The sequence below is a fragment of the Cygnus olor genome, chromosome 1, assembly GCF_009769625.2.
Source record: "Cygnus olor isolate bCygOlo1 chromosome 1, bCygOlo1.pri.v2, whole genome shotgun sequence".
NCBI classification, from domain to species: domain Eukaryota; kingdom Metazoa; phylum Chordata; class Aves; order Anseriformes; family Anatidae; genus Cygnus; species Cygnus olor.
The window spans coordinates 57,027,899-57,045,573 of record NC_049169.1 but is presented as its reverse complement, the minus strand read 5'-3'; the positions used below and the strand labels follow the sequence as shown (position 1 = coordinate 57,045,573).

The window sequence follows — 17,675 nt, the reverse complement described above, 5'->3', positions numbered from 1 at the left end:
GTGTTAATGCTAACATACAGGTCTTACATATGAGCTAGATGTCCCACAGCTGATGGGAGTTAGTCAGTACGATCACTGGAGTCCAAAGAATGATTTGCCTGATCAGTCATCAGATGGGTACTCTGAGGTGAGCTGAACCACTCTCTAAAAACACTGATGGGTAGCACAATTCAATTGACTCAATACAGATCAGTATCTTTTGCTGATGCAATGTACGTGTCTTAATCCTGGCACTGAACTCCCACCCTGACTGTCTCAGCTCATTATATGATTTAATGTAAGACCCTAATTCATGGAATACTGTGGTATCTCCCAGATATTTTTCTAAATTTCATCTTTCAGAAAACATTTTCCCTGCTACCACTCTCTCTTTTGTTTCAGGCAATTGCTGTCAGACACCTGGCAGTTGCTTCCATACACGATTCTGAACATGAGCACAGAACTAGAATTTCAACCAGCACCTTGTGACAAGGCAAAAGACCATCACGCTTTAAGTCCCTATGTGGATGCTGACCTACAAACATCTGTCCTAAAACATTTATTGATCAATATACTGATCAGTATACTGAGCTAATTTAAAAAGTTGTCTTCTGTGGACCATGCTTTAATAGTTGGTTGCAAATATTTTATCTATGAAAGTCAAGCAATACTGGCCATTTTTGCAGGTCAGTTACCCCATATGGTATATCTTCTGTCTTTTGGAAAGTCCAAGTTTTAGAATCAATATGTCCAGGGAGACTGCTTTTCTGTGTTCATCTAGTATATGAAGTTCATACTGAACACTTCTGCCATTACTCCACAAATTGTTAAAATGGAAAATTTGGTTAGATATAAGGAAATATTGTACACCATAAGGATGTCAAAACTCTGAAATGGGGGGCCAGGGAGGTTGTGGATCTCAGTCTTTGGAGATATTTGAAACTCAACTGCACAAGGCCCTGAGCAACCTCATCTAAATTGGTCCTGATTTGAGAGGGGGTTGGATAGTGTCCAGAGGTCCCTTGCAAATTATTCTATGGTTCCATGATTTTTTTAAAGACCTAATTTTCTAGAACTCTCTCAAAACAAAAATGAAGTATATGAACTTTAAGTGAATTTTGAAATGAATCGCCAGAAGTTATTTAATATTTACTACACTCTGATGTTGAATAGTCTGCCCTAATGGCATCTACTGACGTTTAGCCAGCCTGTCTTATTCTGCACCTCACAGAAGCTTAATCAGCTTAAATTCTGAACTCTATGCTTGCTACATTTGAATCTTACCTTTCAAAATGACCACAGCACACTTGATGTTAATTCACCCGTATCAGTTCAAATCCATCCTTCTTTTATATTCTACTTGACAATAGTGAAAAATGTGCTATTAAATTGATACTATAGCTTCATTTTATTAAATTAATACGTTTCTACTCAGCACTTCCTGCAAAATGAATGGTGGTGTGCCTGGGTGAAGTGCATGCATTTACATTTTGGCTAATGTATTTCTAGCTAGGTCCACCTAACCCTCTTTATGAATTCACTCCATTAAACAATGTTGACTAAAGAATTTCAAACTTGCCCAGTACAAAAGAAGATTTTGAGTTCTTTGGCTAAGAAGAGTTAAGAATTGGGACAGCAGTAGGAACTATGGCTCAGAAGTAATGGGTGACAGCATAGACAAGTCATGGAACACAAGAAGGGGATGCATTTGTCTAACACCTTGTCAAACCCTAAAGCAGCATTCACCTTCACTTTTCTAGCAGTCAAAATGCAAAAAGGTGAAGTCACATTTACTGCCATTGCTTGGTGTCCTTATAAGCTCTATCTGCTTGTTTCCCCTTCTATTTAAGGGGCTTCATCATTCTGTCAGAGTGGTGCCCTGCATTATCTGTGCTGAAGGATACTACCCCATAAAACATACCTTCAGGTCAGACACATCTCTGTAGCACTGCTCAGAAACGAGTGTGATCAACAGCTGAACATTCCAGAAACATGGAAGCTGGTAGACAAGGAAGGGATTTTGCTTGATGACTGCATTGAAGATATCCTAGCAGACAGAAAGAGAGAAACAGTTGGGTATGTTGTTTCTACAGTGGGGTGATGTCAGCTCCTCTGAACTGACTGTCCTTCTCCCCCTCAAGGCAGAAATGCAAACAGTTATGCAAGCTGAAACTCTGTAAACTCTGCTTCACAATTCTGTTTCCAGGAAAGCTTATCAATCTAAGGAGCGATGGGTAGATCTGAACTAGAGGAACAGGCTCTCCCTCATGACACAAAGAGCTAATGGTCTCCAGCAAAGTTTTCAAATACAAGTACCTTGTACAGCAGGTGGGAGACATGGTTTCTCTTCTAGTCACCAGGGAGAGTAATATGTCGAAAATGTCAAAATGACTGCTGTTAGTAAGTACTGCATCACTTCTCAATAAAGGGCATGAAATGGAAGTAACAGGAATCATTTTCATGAACTTCAGTAGCTTTGGATCAGCCTGCAAGGATACTCTACATATGTGTACATCTCTATGTGTACAGTAAGCACCATGCCTACTTAGTGGTGACTGATCATGAGCCAGATGTAGCTCAGGAGCAGTAGAAATATCTAAATATGATGCTGCATTGAGTTAATACACTCAAGCTGTTGAGCACGACTTACTGGTTCAGGTCCCGTAAGTACTACATTAACAGGCGTCTGGATTTAAAATGGAGAGTTGGCAGGAATCACAGAGAGTAATTAAGCATTTCTGTGCGTAGGCACACTACTTCTTTTCTCAGCCTCAGTTTCTCATCTGTGGCTGGGAGACAGCAGCACTTTTGTCTTCACGGGTGTGTTGTGGCCAGGCATACATTAAAGACTCATGGAACTTATCTGCCAGAAACAGGAAAGAAACATCTAGAGACTTTTAGAACCACACTCTGCTTAGACAAAACAGTAGGAAAGATATAGTATGTCTGGACTTCAAATGTCTGGAGGGTTTTATATTAAAGAAAGAAGAAAAGAAAGATTAAAGCTTGAAAATGCCAGTTGTCCATCGTATGAATCATTGGTGCATAGGAGCTAAAAATGTCAGTGTAGTAAGAGAAACCTTATGAGTAGATCTCTATTCCTCTCTTCCACACTTTCCCTGGCACAACGATTCAACAAATGGTGACTGCAGGCACAACATTTTTCTCTCCTTTTCCCATACCTCATCCCCTTTCCCCTTCTTACTATCAACAATCCAAAGAGTAGCAGTTACGCTATCACCCTGCAGTATCCTACTCACCTGGTCAGCCAGTGAAGTGGACAGCATGCTCATTAACTCCCGCTCGGCTGTGAGTCTCCACATCTGCTCCCATTTCATCTTCCGTAACTTATCGAGAAGCAGCAAGATAACCCCTGAAGGAAAACACAGTGCAGAGAACAAGAGAGGACGTGATACCATCTTCCAGTCAAGCCCCTTCCCATCTATGTGCTGACTCATGGCAGTTGAAGCAAGGACATAAGCAGGGATCTACAGACTACAGGCCTTACCCTATGCTAACACAGGACTAAAAACCCTTCGGGTTTCACTACACCACTAAGAAAAAAGTTTTCATGAATCCTTGAGGCTACAGAGAAGAAATGGTATACAGGCAAATGCTAGGTCATGCAGACTCTTGCAAGATGGATAAAGTAGCCAAAGAGAAATGAAACTGGAAGGAAGAGGACTGAGAGAAGGATGTCGTATTTCTAGCAGTCTTAATTGCTAAAACCTGATTACATTATGACATAATTAGCATCGGGATTGTTCCTCACAAAATGAACCTGTATAGGTGATTCATATGATGGAAATTAACTTCATGCTGGCTTTATCATTCCAAAAAGAATTAGACAACATCACACAAGTAAGAAAGAAAGAATCTCCTATCAGTCAGAAGTGATCCTCCTCACTCCTTATTCCGAGAAGCTACAGATTTGAAGAGGGTATTCTGTCGGGTCACTGTCTTCCAGGGAAAAGGTAGAGACAATTCTGATCTATCTAGTATGAGCTCATTTCTGCCACCTTCGCACTGAGCAGAGACCTGCTAAATTTACACTGACCAGAGATCTGCTTCTTGCAAAATCCCACTGTGTAAATGAATTTCTACCTGGCCTGAAACCAAGGTTATGGTGAGACGAGCAGAATTTTGTCACTCATACACAACATTTTACTCAATGCGTGTGGGGTGAAACCTGACCCTTAATACTTTTTGCATAGGATGCAATACATACTGTGAAGGATGAAGCCACAGCCCTTACTCCCCCTAGTAAGTTGTTAGTCACCTGACATCTGATTGGAATCCCTGAAACTTTTCTGAATAACAGATTATCATGGTAAACAGTGCCTGTTACATGTTAGTCTTTGAGAGTGCTTGTCATTAAGGCAGCAAGTGTTCATAGAGCAGGATCCTCAGATTGGAAAGTTACACCTGAAGGGGGAAAATGGATAGCTCAACATGCATTCGAGCTAGCTCAGCTGGCTTTTGTTTGGACAGAATCCCTTGTGTGGAAGAAGGGAAAATAGCAGAAGCAGTGAAGCTGGACTGAAGCATTGGCAAAACCTTTCCTGCAAGGTCTTAGAAAATCTTACTTGAAAAATTAATTCAGAAAGACTTAGATAAAAGCACTGTCATGGAGAACGAACACAAGCTGAAGGACCACAAAGAAAGAGTAATGATAAACAGCAGCCTAGCAGGTTGACAGCAAGCACCTAGTAGGAGTGATGATAGGTTTTGTGCTGTTCCCCATCTTCATTAGTGGAAGGGAGAGTGAACGGAATAGTAATGACATCTGCAAGTGATGTGAAACCAGTGGTCTTCCAAAACATCATGACAACTGTAGAGAAACGTGGACAGCTAAACAGAAGAATACGAAATGCCAAAAAGCAGGCACTGGGAAAAGCTGCCCAAGGAAATCTAAGATGATAAAACTAAAAGTGATGAGAATGAGAAAGGAAATGTAGCCTGAATATTTAGGAAAAAATCTCCTAAATCCTTTGTGGTGGCATAACCAAAAAATGGCAGATAAAATGCATTACTTCATGAGTTTTTACAAATTAGATTACCCAAAGATTAGTAAATACACATGGAACGATCCAGCACTGGTTGGGATGGAACAAAGGAGGTTCCAGGTCATTTCTATCTTCAGTTTCTATGACATGGCAAATTCCTTTCTAGTAAAGCCCATCACTGCCATGAATAAAAAGGAAACCTCTTCTGGCAGTGAATTTCGTGGCCTATTTTAGTTCTGTTTCCTATTCAGTCCATCTGGTTAGCAAGGATGCTGGAACCTGTGCTGGAGGGATCCCCTTTCATCTTCAGTCAACCTTTCTGCTTCCAGCTGTTGGATTGGAAAGGGACACATCATCACAACATGCTGTAATGCATTTCTGCCAAGGTGTTTGTTTCCTCTCCAGTATAACTGAAGCCTGTTTGGAATGTGTAGAATGCATGCGTTAGCTTCTATGAAGGCCACTGTGCATTGTCTGAAATTCTAGACCAATGTGAAGCAGATTCCTTGCATTGCAGCAATAAAATAAGTGGGATAAGCTCCGGTCTGGCAGTGGATTTTTTTCCAGTTGGCAAGAACTGTCAGCGTTGTTTCAACAGTGAAGTATAGCAAGGAAACTCTTTATTAGGGAAAATAAAGAATAACTGTAAGATTCAGTTAACTCTAATGTAATAGTTTTTGTATTTTATGGACAATAAAACATTTTTGTTAAGATTTTTTTCCTTAACTTCCTTAAACCTCCAATCTGAAGAGCAAAAGGGGAAATGTTTTAGTATGTGCAGTATACTCCATTTTTTTTTTGTCTTCCACTCTTATTCTAGCAGCAGATTATGGTGTTGCAGCTAAAGAGATTATGCTGTCCTGAGGGGCTATCACAGTAGCAGCTGAGAGAATAAGAGGCAGATGGGGTGGAAAAACTGGAATACATGTAATAGGGGATGTATTAAATTATGATGCAGTTGTGGCTATTGAAAATATTCACAAGCTTTAAATGCTCCATTGCCAAGACTGATTTGGATGTGATTTCTATTTTAATTCACCTAACAGTTTGGCTTTAACACCTTTGCACAGTCTCTGTTCAGGGCTTCTCACGCTGTGGAATTCTAATTTATTGCTGCTGTAAAAGTAACTACAGGAGGATATTTATAGCAATTTTAAATATTTACTTATTAGTATTAGTGAGAATAAGAGATTTCTACTAAGAGGAAATTTAATACTATTCACCCAATTAATGAGTGTTATTTAATGCAAAAGCAAAGAAAAAGCATGTGTGTTGGAAACTTTTAAATTGTTCATGCAAAGGAAAAAGTACCTCTTCTTCAGAAGGGAGAATTGTGTTTTTACTTCTATATTGTTCTGTTACCAAAAGCAAACATAGCAAATGAACTAACTCCACTCTGTGCAATTAGTGTGCGAGCAGTGTCTGAAACATGGTAGGGGAAATATTTGCCTCAGGAGCCCCTGCCTTGAGAGTCAAATTGACTCAAATCTCAGACTAAATTCAAGTTGACATGCAGCTGAACGTAAGGGTAAAAGGGACTTACTCTGGACTGCTAGGCTGGGGGAGGAAGAGACTGGAGACAAAAAAAATCAAAGGAATATTTTATGAACATCTGGCTCCAGGCAGTGGGACATCTCACATTTGATGAGTGCAGCATTTTACTGCCCTAACCTACCTGAGGAAAGCAAAGGGAAAGCTTGGCAAGAAATAAACAGAAAGAGGAAAGTGGCAATCCAAATGTCTCACAACTATTAAACTGTGATTGGCCATAATTGGCCATAGAACACCCCATTTTCCTTATTGTGAGGAGAAAGTTCAGGCATACACAGAGATGCAAATATCTTGAAGAGCTCTTGGAAAAAAAAAAAATAAAAAGCTTTATCACTAAACATGTGGAATACATCCACAGTCCAATTTTCGCTTGAATGGCATTTTCTCCCCTAGCTTGATGAGACTTTGTTTGAACTACCAAAATTTGACAGCTTCTGAATTGCTAGAACAAACAAACAAAAAAGGAGTTTCTCCAAAAAGGTAATTTCAGGACACACACAAACATACATACCCCAGAAAAAAAAAAGGGGGGGGGGGGAGGGAATTTGGCGAATACATTGGACACAACAGGGAAAAAAACCTGCATGAACATCTTTGGACTGTACATTTCAGTTTGGAAATACTGATTTTTTTTGTTTGTAACATTTTAAAAAATAACTTATTCTAAAACAATATTTTTCTCTTGAAAAGTGATATGAATTAAAAATCGTGTTGAAAATGGTTTCATGAAATGAAAAGGAAAATGAAGGGTTTATTTTGGGTCTAACCAAAGCTTTGGTGTCAATTTTTTGTCCTTTTCCATTTTTTTTTAATTCAATCAGAATCAGAGTTTTTGCCTTTCTAACGCTTCGACTATGCAATGGTTTCAGTAGGTGCTTCATGCCATCTCAGCAAAAGTCTTTTTTTTTTTTTGCTAATCTGCTCCAGAACAAAATATTTCATTTTGCTTTTCCAAATAGTAAATTGAAAGTTTTCAGCAACATCAGCAATTTCCCTGGGAGTGCTATCAAGCAGCCTCACCTCTCGCTTCAGGAACACAGACTATGGCTGTTTCTGAAATTCACAGAGGAATTTATAGTAGAGTAGGAAGTAATAAACGACATTTTAACATAGAACAGAATCACTTACAGAAGTTACAGTGAAACTGAACAAGCTTTCAAACTCAGTCAATTTATGAGAATGACCATTTTAAGGTGGCTGAAAAAATCCTCAGTGCTGAGGGGAAGGGGGAAGAGTGTAGCTACTCTTAGAAATCATTATCTGTAAGCACTGCCTTGCCCGTTTCTTTCAGGTGGAACAGGATGCTTTAGTGAGCTACTTATGCAATTCCACATTATGTGAGCAGCATCGCAGAGTCTGTCATTGTAAGAGTTTTAAAATTCTTCTTGCAACTGAGACTAAACAGTGAACCATCTAGATAGCAAGCAGACACCACTACAAAACCTGAAAAGACAGGCAGGACGTGGTTTAAAATATATTATAAAGCAACAGTGAGTTTTAAAATAATTACTGGGATTTTACAACACCTAACCAGCATACCAAAGACCATACATCAAGCCAGTGAGTCTTAGATGCTGTAAGAAATAACGTTAGCTAGGGCTGACATTATGGAAATTTACTACAACACATAACTGATCCAGAGATTTAAGGCAGTACAAACAACAGCAAGCTGCCACGCATTATGTAACGTATTTGGCACCGCACAGTTCAGCTTTATGTGCTGTGGAAGGGGTTTGTAGCTGTGCTAACCCAGGAGAAGTGCCATGATAGCACCAACTGCTTAGTAATCCTGCAAATATTTATTCTTTTTTTTTTTAATTCCTGAAATCAGTGGAAGTGGTCACACCGCATAATGCTAGGAATGTAACTATGTCTTTACTGGATCGGGGCCCAAATTGCCAGTTTTGCTAAGGGTGGAATTTGCAGTCAGCTGGGTCACAGCTCCTCACCACTCTATTTTTCAGCCACAGTATCAAGCATAAACAGAAAAACACAAGTATGTGTCTGTTAGGGATTACAAAATGAAATTCAAGCTGCAATTCCACAAAACCACAGATTTCTGCCAAAAGAGACATCGCAACAGTAATGGTACACATTTCTAAATCTCCATTTTAAGTCTTTGTTTGGATGAAAATCACTGCATGGAAGTAAGTGTGCAAGATGGAAAAAATTATATATTTTACTTGATTTCTTTACCACCTATATATATTTCTATACCATCTATACTGCTCATAATTTGAGTAGCCATAATGAAACCACAGCTTATGTCTGTAGCTTTTAACACAATGGCCAAAGGACTGTCATTCTAACACAATTTTGTGGTATCCTGATACATTTTTTAATACGCACTTACATATAGCAGCCTTATTCTCCGAAAAAGCCTTTCACAACATAGAACATCTAATAAAAACTTGCAGTGATGCACAATGTGTTAATTGAGAATAAATGATGACTCCACACTTGAACTTTTCCCTCAGAAAACAGAACAGAGCTGAGAAGCTGTTTTGAAATGGAAAGTGGGCATCCCTCTGGGCTTGGTGACAGAATGCAGTAGCCCTTGTTTTCTCAGCACAAATATTGAAAGCGAAGCTGTGATAGAGTGCATTTGGAAATTTAGTGCACTCACTCTGTTGGGAGCCTGATTCCTCTTGATGCATTATAAACATTTTGTTTACACTTCCTGACGACCATTTAGTGAAATGGAATACCTCTCTTTTTTTGTTTGTTTTGCGTTGTTTTCTTCCAAAGTATGCTGCTTCTCCTTAGGCAGAGGGAAGATGTGGGATATACTGGAGCATGATTCTGTCCTCATATAGACCTACTGACTGTAGCTGGTTCTCTAAATGTTTTCCTATTGTTGAGGTGCCATTCTTACTGAGTAATTTGATAAAGATACACATGCTTTGTAAACTTATCTTCTCTTCAGTGACTTCTATTTCCAGGGGAATTTCTGCAACTTTCTTAAAGTCTCAAAGACTTCTACAGAAAAAAAAAACAACAAACACCACCTTGATTCAGGATTCTAAAGGGTCTATACAAGAGGAGACATGAGCCATAAGACTTTTAGGATGTCTACAAGACAGGAAATGTCTTTCCTTCCTATCTTCTAGAGTCCTATGAAGAGAAGTAATGATGCTACAGGTCTCTCATAGGTCAAGAAAAACTGTCTCCAGTCCTGGAGGAATTGGCCTTCTCTTGCATAAATCCAATGTAGTGCAAAGTCATAAAATTTCCATGTCTAAATTGCTGATCATCTTTTCCTAAATTCTATACTGGAAAACAACAAACCTGTCAAAAGGACAAATATTAGCAAAATCAAAAAGGGAAGTAAGAGTTCTTCCCAGCTGCTCTGCCTGATTTGGGCTTCACAGAAGACAGTAACAGCAGTAACCTTTTGTGGTTCCCTGTGTTTTCTGAACCCCATGCGAAGAGTAGTAGGAAATGACAACCATCTGATGAAGCTCCTTACATGGGCTTGGAAAAGCTTCTCAGTTTTCTTATAGCCTTTGCACTCCACAGCCCTTGTGAGGGTGCTGAGATTACATTATAAAGGCAGTGGAAAGCAAAAATGCCAGCAACTTCTCAGTTGGTAAGCAAGAGAGATGGCTTCCAAGAGAAAAGAAAAAGAAAAACAAAACAAAAATCACTAAATTCAAATCTGAAAGATGATTGGGAAAGGTTTTGTTCAGAAAAAATCTATAAGCTGTAAATCTCAATTAACACATTGTAACTTCAGACAAGCAAAGGGAAAGAGGGAGGCTTCAGCTTCTCCATGCTGTAGCAGAAGGGCAATGATCAATCTGAATGGAGCAGAGGAGAGCTGTCTTAACAATGTAAGCATCTCACATCATTGCCACTCAGAAGAAGCACTAAATAGCTACTCAGTGTGTATCCCTGTACTTGTCTGGGGTCATAACGGAGGTGCCAAAAGTTGACTCTAAGAGAAAGATGGTCAGGTACCTACCTAATGATAAAGCACTTTGAATTGTGAGACTTAAAAAAAAAAAATTACATGGGGAAAATGTACATTTTTTTAAACCAAGTTTTAAAGAACCTTCTCTCTCTCCAATACTAAAAATACAGTAAGCTTTTACACTGCAAACCACCCATGCTTTCATTTACTTGGGTGTTTAGGTGACTTTAATCAAGAGGAAAGAAGTCCTGGTTAAGTACGTACTTAAGTGATAAAGTCAGAAAGGATAATTCTTAGCTGTTGCAAAATAGAGGCCACAGGATTTTTCAAAATCAATTTGTGCTTTAACCAGAGCATAACTTCTAGAAAAACACTGTCTTGATTTAAAATTTCCAACAATGGATAATCTATCACAAACTTTGCTAACTTATTCCAATGCATAGTTATCCTAATGAAAGATATATCCCTGATTTCTGATTTGTACAGGTCTTCAAACTTGCAGCAATTTGATCTTGCTGAACCTTTGCTAAACTGGCAAGCCCTCTATTAACATGTCACTTTCTCCTGCAGATACTTATACGCTATGATCTAGCTATCCCTTGACCCTCTCTGAGAAAAGCTCCTGGAGCCATTTTTCTCAACTTCATTGAAAGTTTTTCAGTATTTTCTTTGAAGTTTGTTAGTTTACAAGGACCCCTCTTTGACCTGTGGAGATTAGACATGGACAGGCGGCTAAATCTACCTTTTAAAATACATTCACTCCAAGAAGAGATCCCTAGTTCCCAGGTCAAAGACTATGGAGTGTTTGAACAAACACCTGTTCAGGGTCTTGCTCTTTCTTCAGCAGGCTAGCCACATTCATACTGCATAGTCTTGTCTTTGAGGACCTAGTATTCCTTCAGTTTTTAGACTAACAGTTATTTTGTGTTTCCATTTCTCAGTGTCCCACATAACGTGAGAACTGCGTTACAGTCCTCTAGACTGGAGAGTTTTTAGCACTGAACTGAGGGTCTATGTTGCATGCATTGGAGAGTGCCATCAGGGCGTTTGGGAGTATCAGAGTGCAAAGTCTCCTGACGCAGCGTTGAAGGGCTGGAAGGAGGAGACAAACACAGTATAGTCCCATCCATACTACCTTCCAAAAATATTCCCTGGAGTGAACTATCACCAAATTACACTGAATAGTTTTTTTTTTCCTGAAGGAAGCCAGGTTGCTGCCTAAGAGAGACAGGATGCCAACTAATTTCTGTGCCCTGTAGATGATCAGGGAGCCAAGATTTAAGAGTGAACTAGGGAGCTAAATTATCTGGCAGTGCAGACATCCAGTATGCAAAAACGGAGCAAAAAGCCTATGCCCAATACAACAACAACAAAAAATCAACTGTACTCATACTTCAAATGTTCTTGTTTATACTTCTGATGATCACACAAAGTACTTTGTACACAAAGACAACTGTATTAAACCTGAAACTAATGTTCAGCTGATTACCCATCTTGGACTGATTCACACGTATTTCTCCATTGTATGTCTCCATTTTTTATGAGTACCTACACTTTGTGTGAGCTGTCCTGAAGAGGAATCACAGGATAGTACAGACTACACAGGGTTACTACGTAGGAGGTCTGGTTGTTGCATTTGTACTCCCACGTGCATGCATGTTTGGAAGGGATCACACAGAAAGCTTATTTCCATGCATAAAAACTGAAGAAGTTTGCTAGGATATGCTGAGCATTTGCCCTCATGAAAGCAAGAACATCTTCCAAAACTAATCTATCTTGGACTGTGCACCGCAGAATCATTCACCTCTAAAAGAAAAATAATGTTTCTTTATCCTTAACTCCTGTAAATCAGCTTAAGTCTACTTAACTCAGGAGTCAGGCATTTATATCAGATATAGACCTTATCCATGATGCTTATCCATGTTTTTTTTTTTCTTCCTCAGTATGCAGCAAAAGGTGAAAGTTTACAAGGAACATTGCTTTAATTTTGTTTGTTTGTTTTGATCTTCTCAAAAGCATCGTATTTAACCTGGGCTGAGGCGTCAAAAATTTTAGCAAGTTTCCACTTTGGATATGACAAGAGGAAAAATGCACCCTGCACAGGTGATAATTGTCTTGGCTGGCTTCTAATATTAATGCTAGTACACAAGCCTAATTGTAGGGATGGACACCGTGACTAAGAACCACATTTTCTTGGTCAGGTGCTCTGAGCAACAGAGGAAGAAACGTGGCTCATGGACTGAATAGCCTCTCAGGTATTTCCTCATAGTTACATGACAAAGAATTTGGGGCTTTGCATTCGGAAGCAACCAGTCTTTTTTTTTTTTTTTTTATTTCTCTTAATGGACAGTTCATTGACTGGATTAGGTTCAGGATGAATAAAATGTCCTAAGAAGTGGATTAGGGGAAGGAAAGCAGCACAGAATGAACATGCTGCTAAGATTAAACAGCATTTTTTTTTTTAAAAAAAGGAAACACAATTTACTTTACGCAATGGTTTCACCTAGAGGTCAGCTGCTGGTCAATCCTTCCTTCACAACCATTTCTCTTCTAATAGGAGAGCAACAGGATTAGGTTCACGACAGGGATATAGCAATGCATTTGTTTAAGGAGAAAATGTATGTGGGGCTTTTTACCATGCTCACAGACGAAGTGGTGAAGTACAGCTTGCATAGGTGGACTGTAAGGCGAGCAGAAAGCAATTTGGACTGGTAATTTCAAGGGGTTGTGTAATATAATAAAAAATAAAGCAGTAAAACATTCAGGTGGTCACCAGTTACAAGTAGCATTCCACAAGAGTTGATCCTGGGGCTGATACTGTTTAACTTCTTGATTAATGAGCTAGAGAAGAGTTAGAATGCAACCTTAGCAACATCACACATTGAGACCAACTGGGGACAGGGCTGCTATTCAGAGGGACCTTGAGAGGCTGGACAAGTGGGCTAAGCTACACAGAGTTCAACAGCAAGTCCTGTACGGGACTATTTCTGAATGGACAGTATGGACTGGGGGCCAACTGGATAGAAAGAAGCTTTGCAGGAGTCCTAGGGGTCTTGGTAGACACCAAGCTGAACATAAGCCAGCAGTGTGACCTTGTGGCAAAGGCAACCAACCACATCCTGGGCTATTTTAGCAAGAATGTAGAGAGCAGGTCAATGGAAGTGATTACCACTCTTTATTCAGCACTTGTAAGACCATCACATCTGAAGTACTCTTTTGGATTCTGCAATCAAATAAATATACTGACGTGTTGGAGCGCGTCCAGCTGAGAACAACTGAAATGGCCAGGAGCCTGGAGTACGTGATGTATGGGGATAGGCTGAGAGAAATGGGCTTGTTCAGCCTGCAGAAGAGAAGGCTAAGGGGAGATTTTATTGCTGTCTACAAACTACTTAATGGAACCAAACTCTTCTAAAAGATGCGCTGAAACAGAATGAGAGGCAACTGACACAAACTGCAGCAAGGGAAATTCTGACGATCTATTAGGAAAAAAATGTTGATTTTTGACTTTTCACACCATGACAGTACGCAAATACATGAATAGGCTCTCTTGAGAGGTTGTGGAATTTCCACCCTTAACAATATTAAAAGCTCAAACTGGAAAGGCACTGAGCAACCTGAGTTAGCTTTTGGTGGGAAAAAAGACTTCTGGAGATCCTTTCTGACCTAAATTGCCTATGATTCTAGGATCCTATTTGGGAAAGCTTCTCTTTTCACCTCCTCTGCTAAGGCCTTGAGAATAACAGTGTAGAAACCATCTATCACAGTGTTTCTGTCTTCCCCTCAGCCTAGCTTGATGCAGACAAGTGGAAGAGGGATATGTTGAGGAGCTACAGCAAGAACAATTAAAGCTTGAATGTGGCTGACCAAAGAAGGACAATGAGGAAAAGAAAGAAGTGAGCTGCTGCTGCTTTTGAGATCTTAGTGTCAACTCAATTTTGCAGACTCTTCTTTCCTAGAACATCTCCAACTCAAGTAGTATAAAGTCTCTTGATTTCCTCATATACTGAAGATTGTTTTTAAAAAGCAAGGATCTGTCCTGAACCTAGCTTGCTTAGCCATTAAAATGGTTAAAGCATAGTAATGCTATAGCTGTAGCAGCTAAGCAGCTGTAGCAGCTAAGAGAGTGATCTGACTATGACCACATTCAAGTATTCTTTGTTGGCGCTCTCTGCACAAGGGTGTAGAAAGACATCTGTGTAGAAAGGCATCTTAAGTCACTCCGACTATCTGTGACAGACACTACACTACCCATTAAAAATCCGAAGACAGAGACCAACAGTAACGCCTCTGTCTTTGCTTTGAGACTTTGGCTAAAACCTCTGTTTCTGCATCTACAAAAAGAAATGTCTTTACACAATCACCTTTATGAGCACAATGAGAAGCTGGAAAGTGAACTTGCACTTCAGAAGAAAAAGTACTGGTTTTACTATTACTGTGCATTTGTCTGGGGTTCTGCTGACGTATAATAGAAGTTTTTGTTCTCAGTTTAGGCACCTGGATGCCTCTACCAAGCTTTTATGTGCAAATCTTTCATCTAAATTTAACCTGCTAATGATGGTCCAACTACAATAAAGAAAGGGCATTTCAGAGTGCTGGACAACATAATTGCTCATCAAGTTACGTATGTCCACATAAAGAACTGTCTCTATCAAACTGAAAATTTCACACTTCAAAACGATTCTTTAAATCATTAGATTGCAATAGTACACATATATGTCCTATTTACATACATTACCTGGAGATATACATTATGAACTCAGGCTAGACCAGTAAAAATCCCCAAAAGTGGATGATTTAATCACCTAAAAGGATATACTTTTTATTTATTTCAGCACAATGGAAACTGGAATGTGGTATAGACAGTATGAATGCTGTTATTTCTTTAACACAGGTTTCTTAGGAGATGAAAGTTGTCACTGTTTCAAACAAAGGTGTTTTAAAAAAAGGCAGTTACTGCATGGCCTGATAGATTCAATTGCCAAGGAGCAGGGCATGTATCTCAGAGAATGCAATGGACAGAAGACTAATTCAGTCACAGCAATGCCATTATTACGTGGATAGGCCTCTCAAACAAGAGGCACCATTTTTCAAAATCAAATACATATTGACCCGCATTTCAGAAATGTCAAGCGTGCTGTAAACAAGTTCTCAGAACATCACATGCTTTAGAAACTGTGTTAGAAAGACTGGAAAGGAAGCTATTCTTTGAGGGTAGTCAGCTTTTAGATAGCTTATTTTTAAGTGGAAGCTACAGATTATAGCCAACAGTGATATAGGGATGTGGTCTTCAGAAGCAGAATTGTCATTTTAGCTTCCCAGCATAGACAGAAACAGACTGAGCTCTCCCGTTGCACCTAAAATCAACAGGGTGTTGTCACCTCCTCAATTACTATCTGTATAATGTGTATGATACCTGTACCCCAAACATATTTTTGTGCATTATAAAGCATGTCTGTAAGTATGCTTTGCACTGATAACAATATTTGCTGAATGAGCTCACAGTTTCTTAAAGAAGAAGTAATCTAATCCAAAAACCTGGTATAGTGTGAATCTGAGTAGGTGAATTCCTTCCTTCCTTGTCTTTCCTTCCTTCCTCTTCCTCATTAAAATGTATTTTGCATCTATTTTCAAAGGCTCTTGTACTTAGAACCAAACCTAAGGGTACCAAGTGTGGCACCAAGAGTGGCAATGGTCTTTAGAGAGGGCATGGCTGAACTAAGTCTGGCCCCTATAGCAGGTACTTAAAATTTCTATAACCCATGAGTTCTCCAACTTATTCATTGAGACAATTCTAAAAAATCACATCTCTCAGACAACCACTATATTCATGTCTGTACCCCATGGAGAAAAGCATTAGTTTGAGTCAGAATCTATCTAAGATAATTTGCAAATTACTGCTATATTCAGGTGGTTCTCATGGAATTCTGACTCATCCCAAGAGAAAAAAAAAGGCATTTTGATAACAGATCTATACAGAATTAGGCAACAATTACTGTTTAAAACATTAATTGTGAGCGTTTCTGAAAAGCAGAAGAGTTTAGTTAAATTAGAAGTGCTCTGCACTATCTACCATCAGATCCATTATTATATTGTCATGAGCAGAAGGGTGCGTAGTTCAGATGAAAGCAGTTACCATGTTTCCAGACCAGGTTCACAGACTGTGCCATGACCACCCCCCCGCTTTGCACTGCTTTACTAGTCATCTGCTTTCTGCACTGAAGATGCACAATACCATCAAGAAGCACAAGATGAGAAACAGTGCAATCTTATATAAACAATCTGCCCTACACTTGCCTTTATTCTTCGTTCTGCAAAAATGACATAACATACACTTCCTGCTCCCAATTCATTCTTCACAGGTCCTTTTTTTCAGGCAAATAATTAAGGAAAGAGGTTCGTTCTAGCTTCCTTCCCGTCATTAGAAACATGGAAGTAATAATACACGAGGCACACGTAGGCAGGAAGTTGTTAGGTGCTAGCCATTCCCTTCTGTTCTCAATCCACAAATCTGGTAATGTGACATCTCAGCGTGGGAGCAGGAATCTTAAGCTCAAGCTGTTGAGACTCCTCCTTACAGTACCTAGCAGTTCCACCAAGGCAGTGTATTTTAGATGAGCTTCAAATCCTCAGGACAGGCTTCTGTGGTCTAGAAGTCCGAAATCCCCTGGGCCAAAGATTTTACAAATACTCTCTAGCACTCTAATTTCCCTAGCACTCCGATTTCAGAGCACAGAATTGGGTTGTCCCGGGATAAACAGGCTCATGTTTCTAGACAGGGAAGTCCCTAATCACTCTTTGGTTCAGAGCAAGATGTCTGTTCTCTGAGACAGAAAACATAAGAAAAAACTTTGGATCAGAAAACAGCAGCGGAAGCAGCAGAGCTACATTTCCAGTGATAACTGAAACATTAACACAGAAAACAGTTTGAGCCTGAGGCTCTTTAGCTTTCCTGACAACCCCACCGGCAGCACTGCCCCAGCTTTTTAGGTGCTTGTCCTTTCCTCAGTTTACCATTGTTCATCTTGTCCTGTTCTGGCATTAATTTTCATATTGCCTGTTCCAGTAAGAACTTAAGAGACCCCACGGGTGAAAGGGTCACTCTGAAAAATGGTTCCCATGCTGCGGTACGACCGACAATGAATTCTGAGCTATCTCAATAATAGCAGACATTATTGTCAGGAGACGAAATTCTCCCGGGTCTTGAAAACTGCTCTGAATACATT

The 17,675-nt window shown here is 39.6% G+C and overlaps 1 protein-coding gene across 1 annotated transcript in view; it reads right to left on the bottom strand.

Annotated features, from left to right (window-relative positions):
* LARGE1 (LARGE xylosyl- and glucuronyltransferase 1) overlaps positions 1-17,675 on the bottom strand; it is a 215,037-nt gene that overhangs the window by 51,933 nt on the left and 145,429 nt on the right. Inside the window, 2 exon segments of the mRNA XM_040559576.1 lie at positions 1,901-2,026; positions 3,240-3,352. Of these exon segments, the coding sequence (XP_040415510.1) occupies positions 1,901-2,026; positions 3,240-3,352 (239 nt within the window).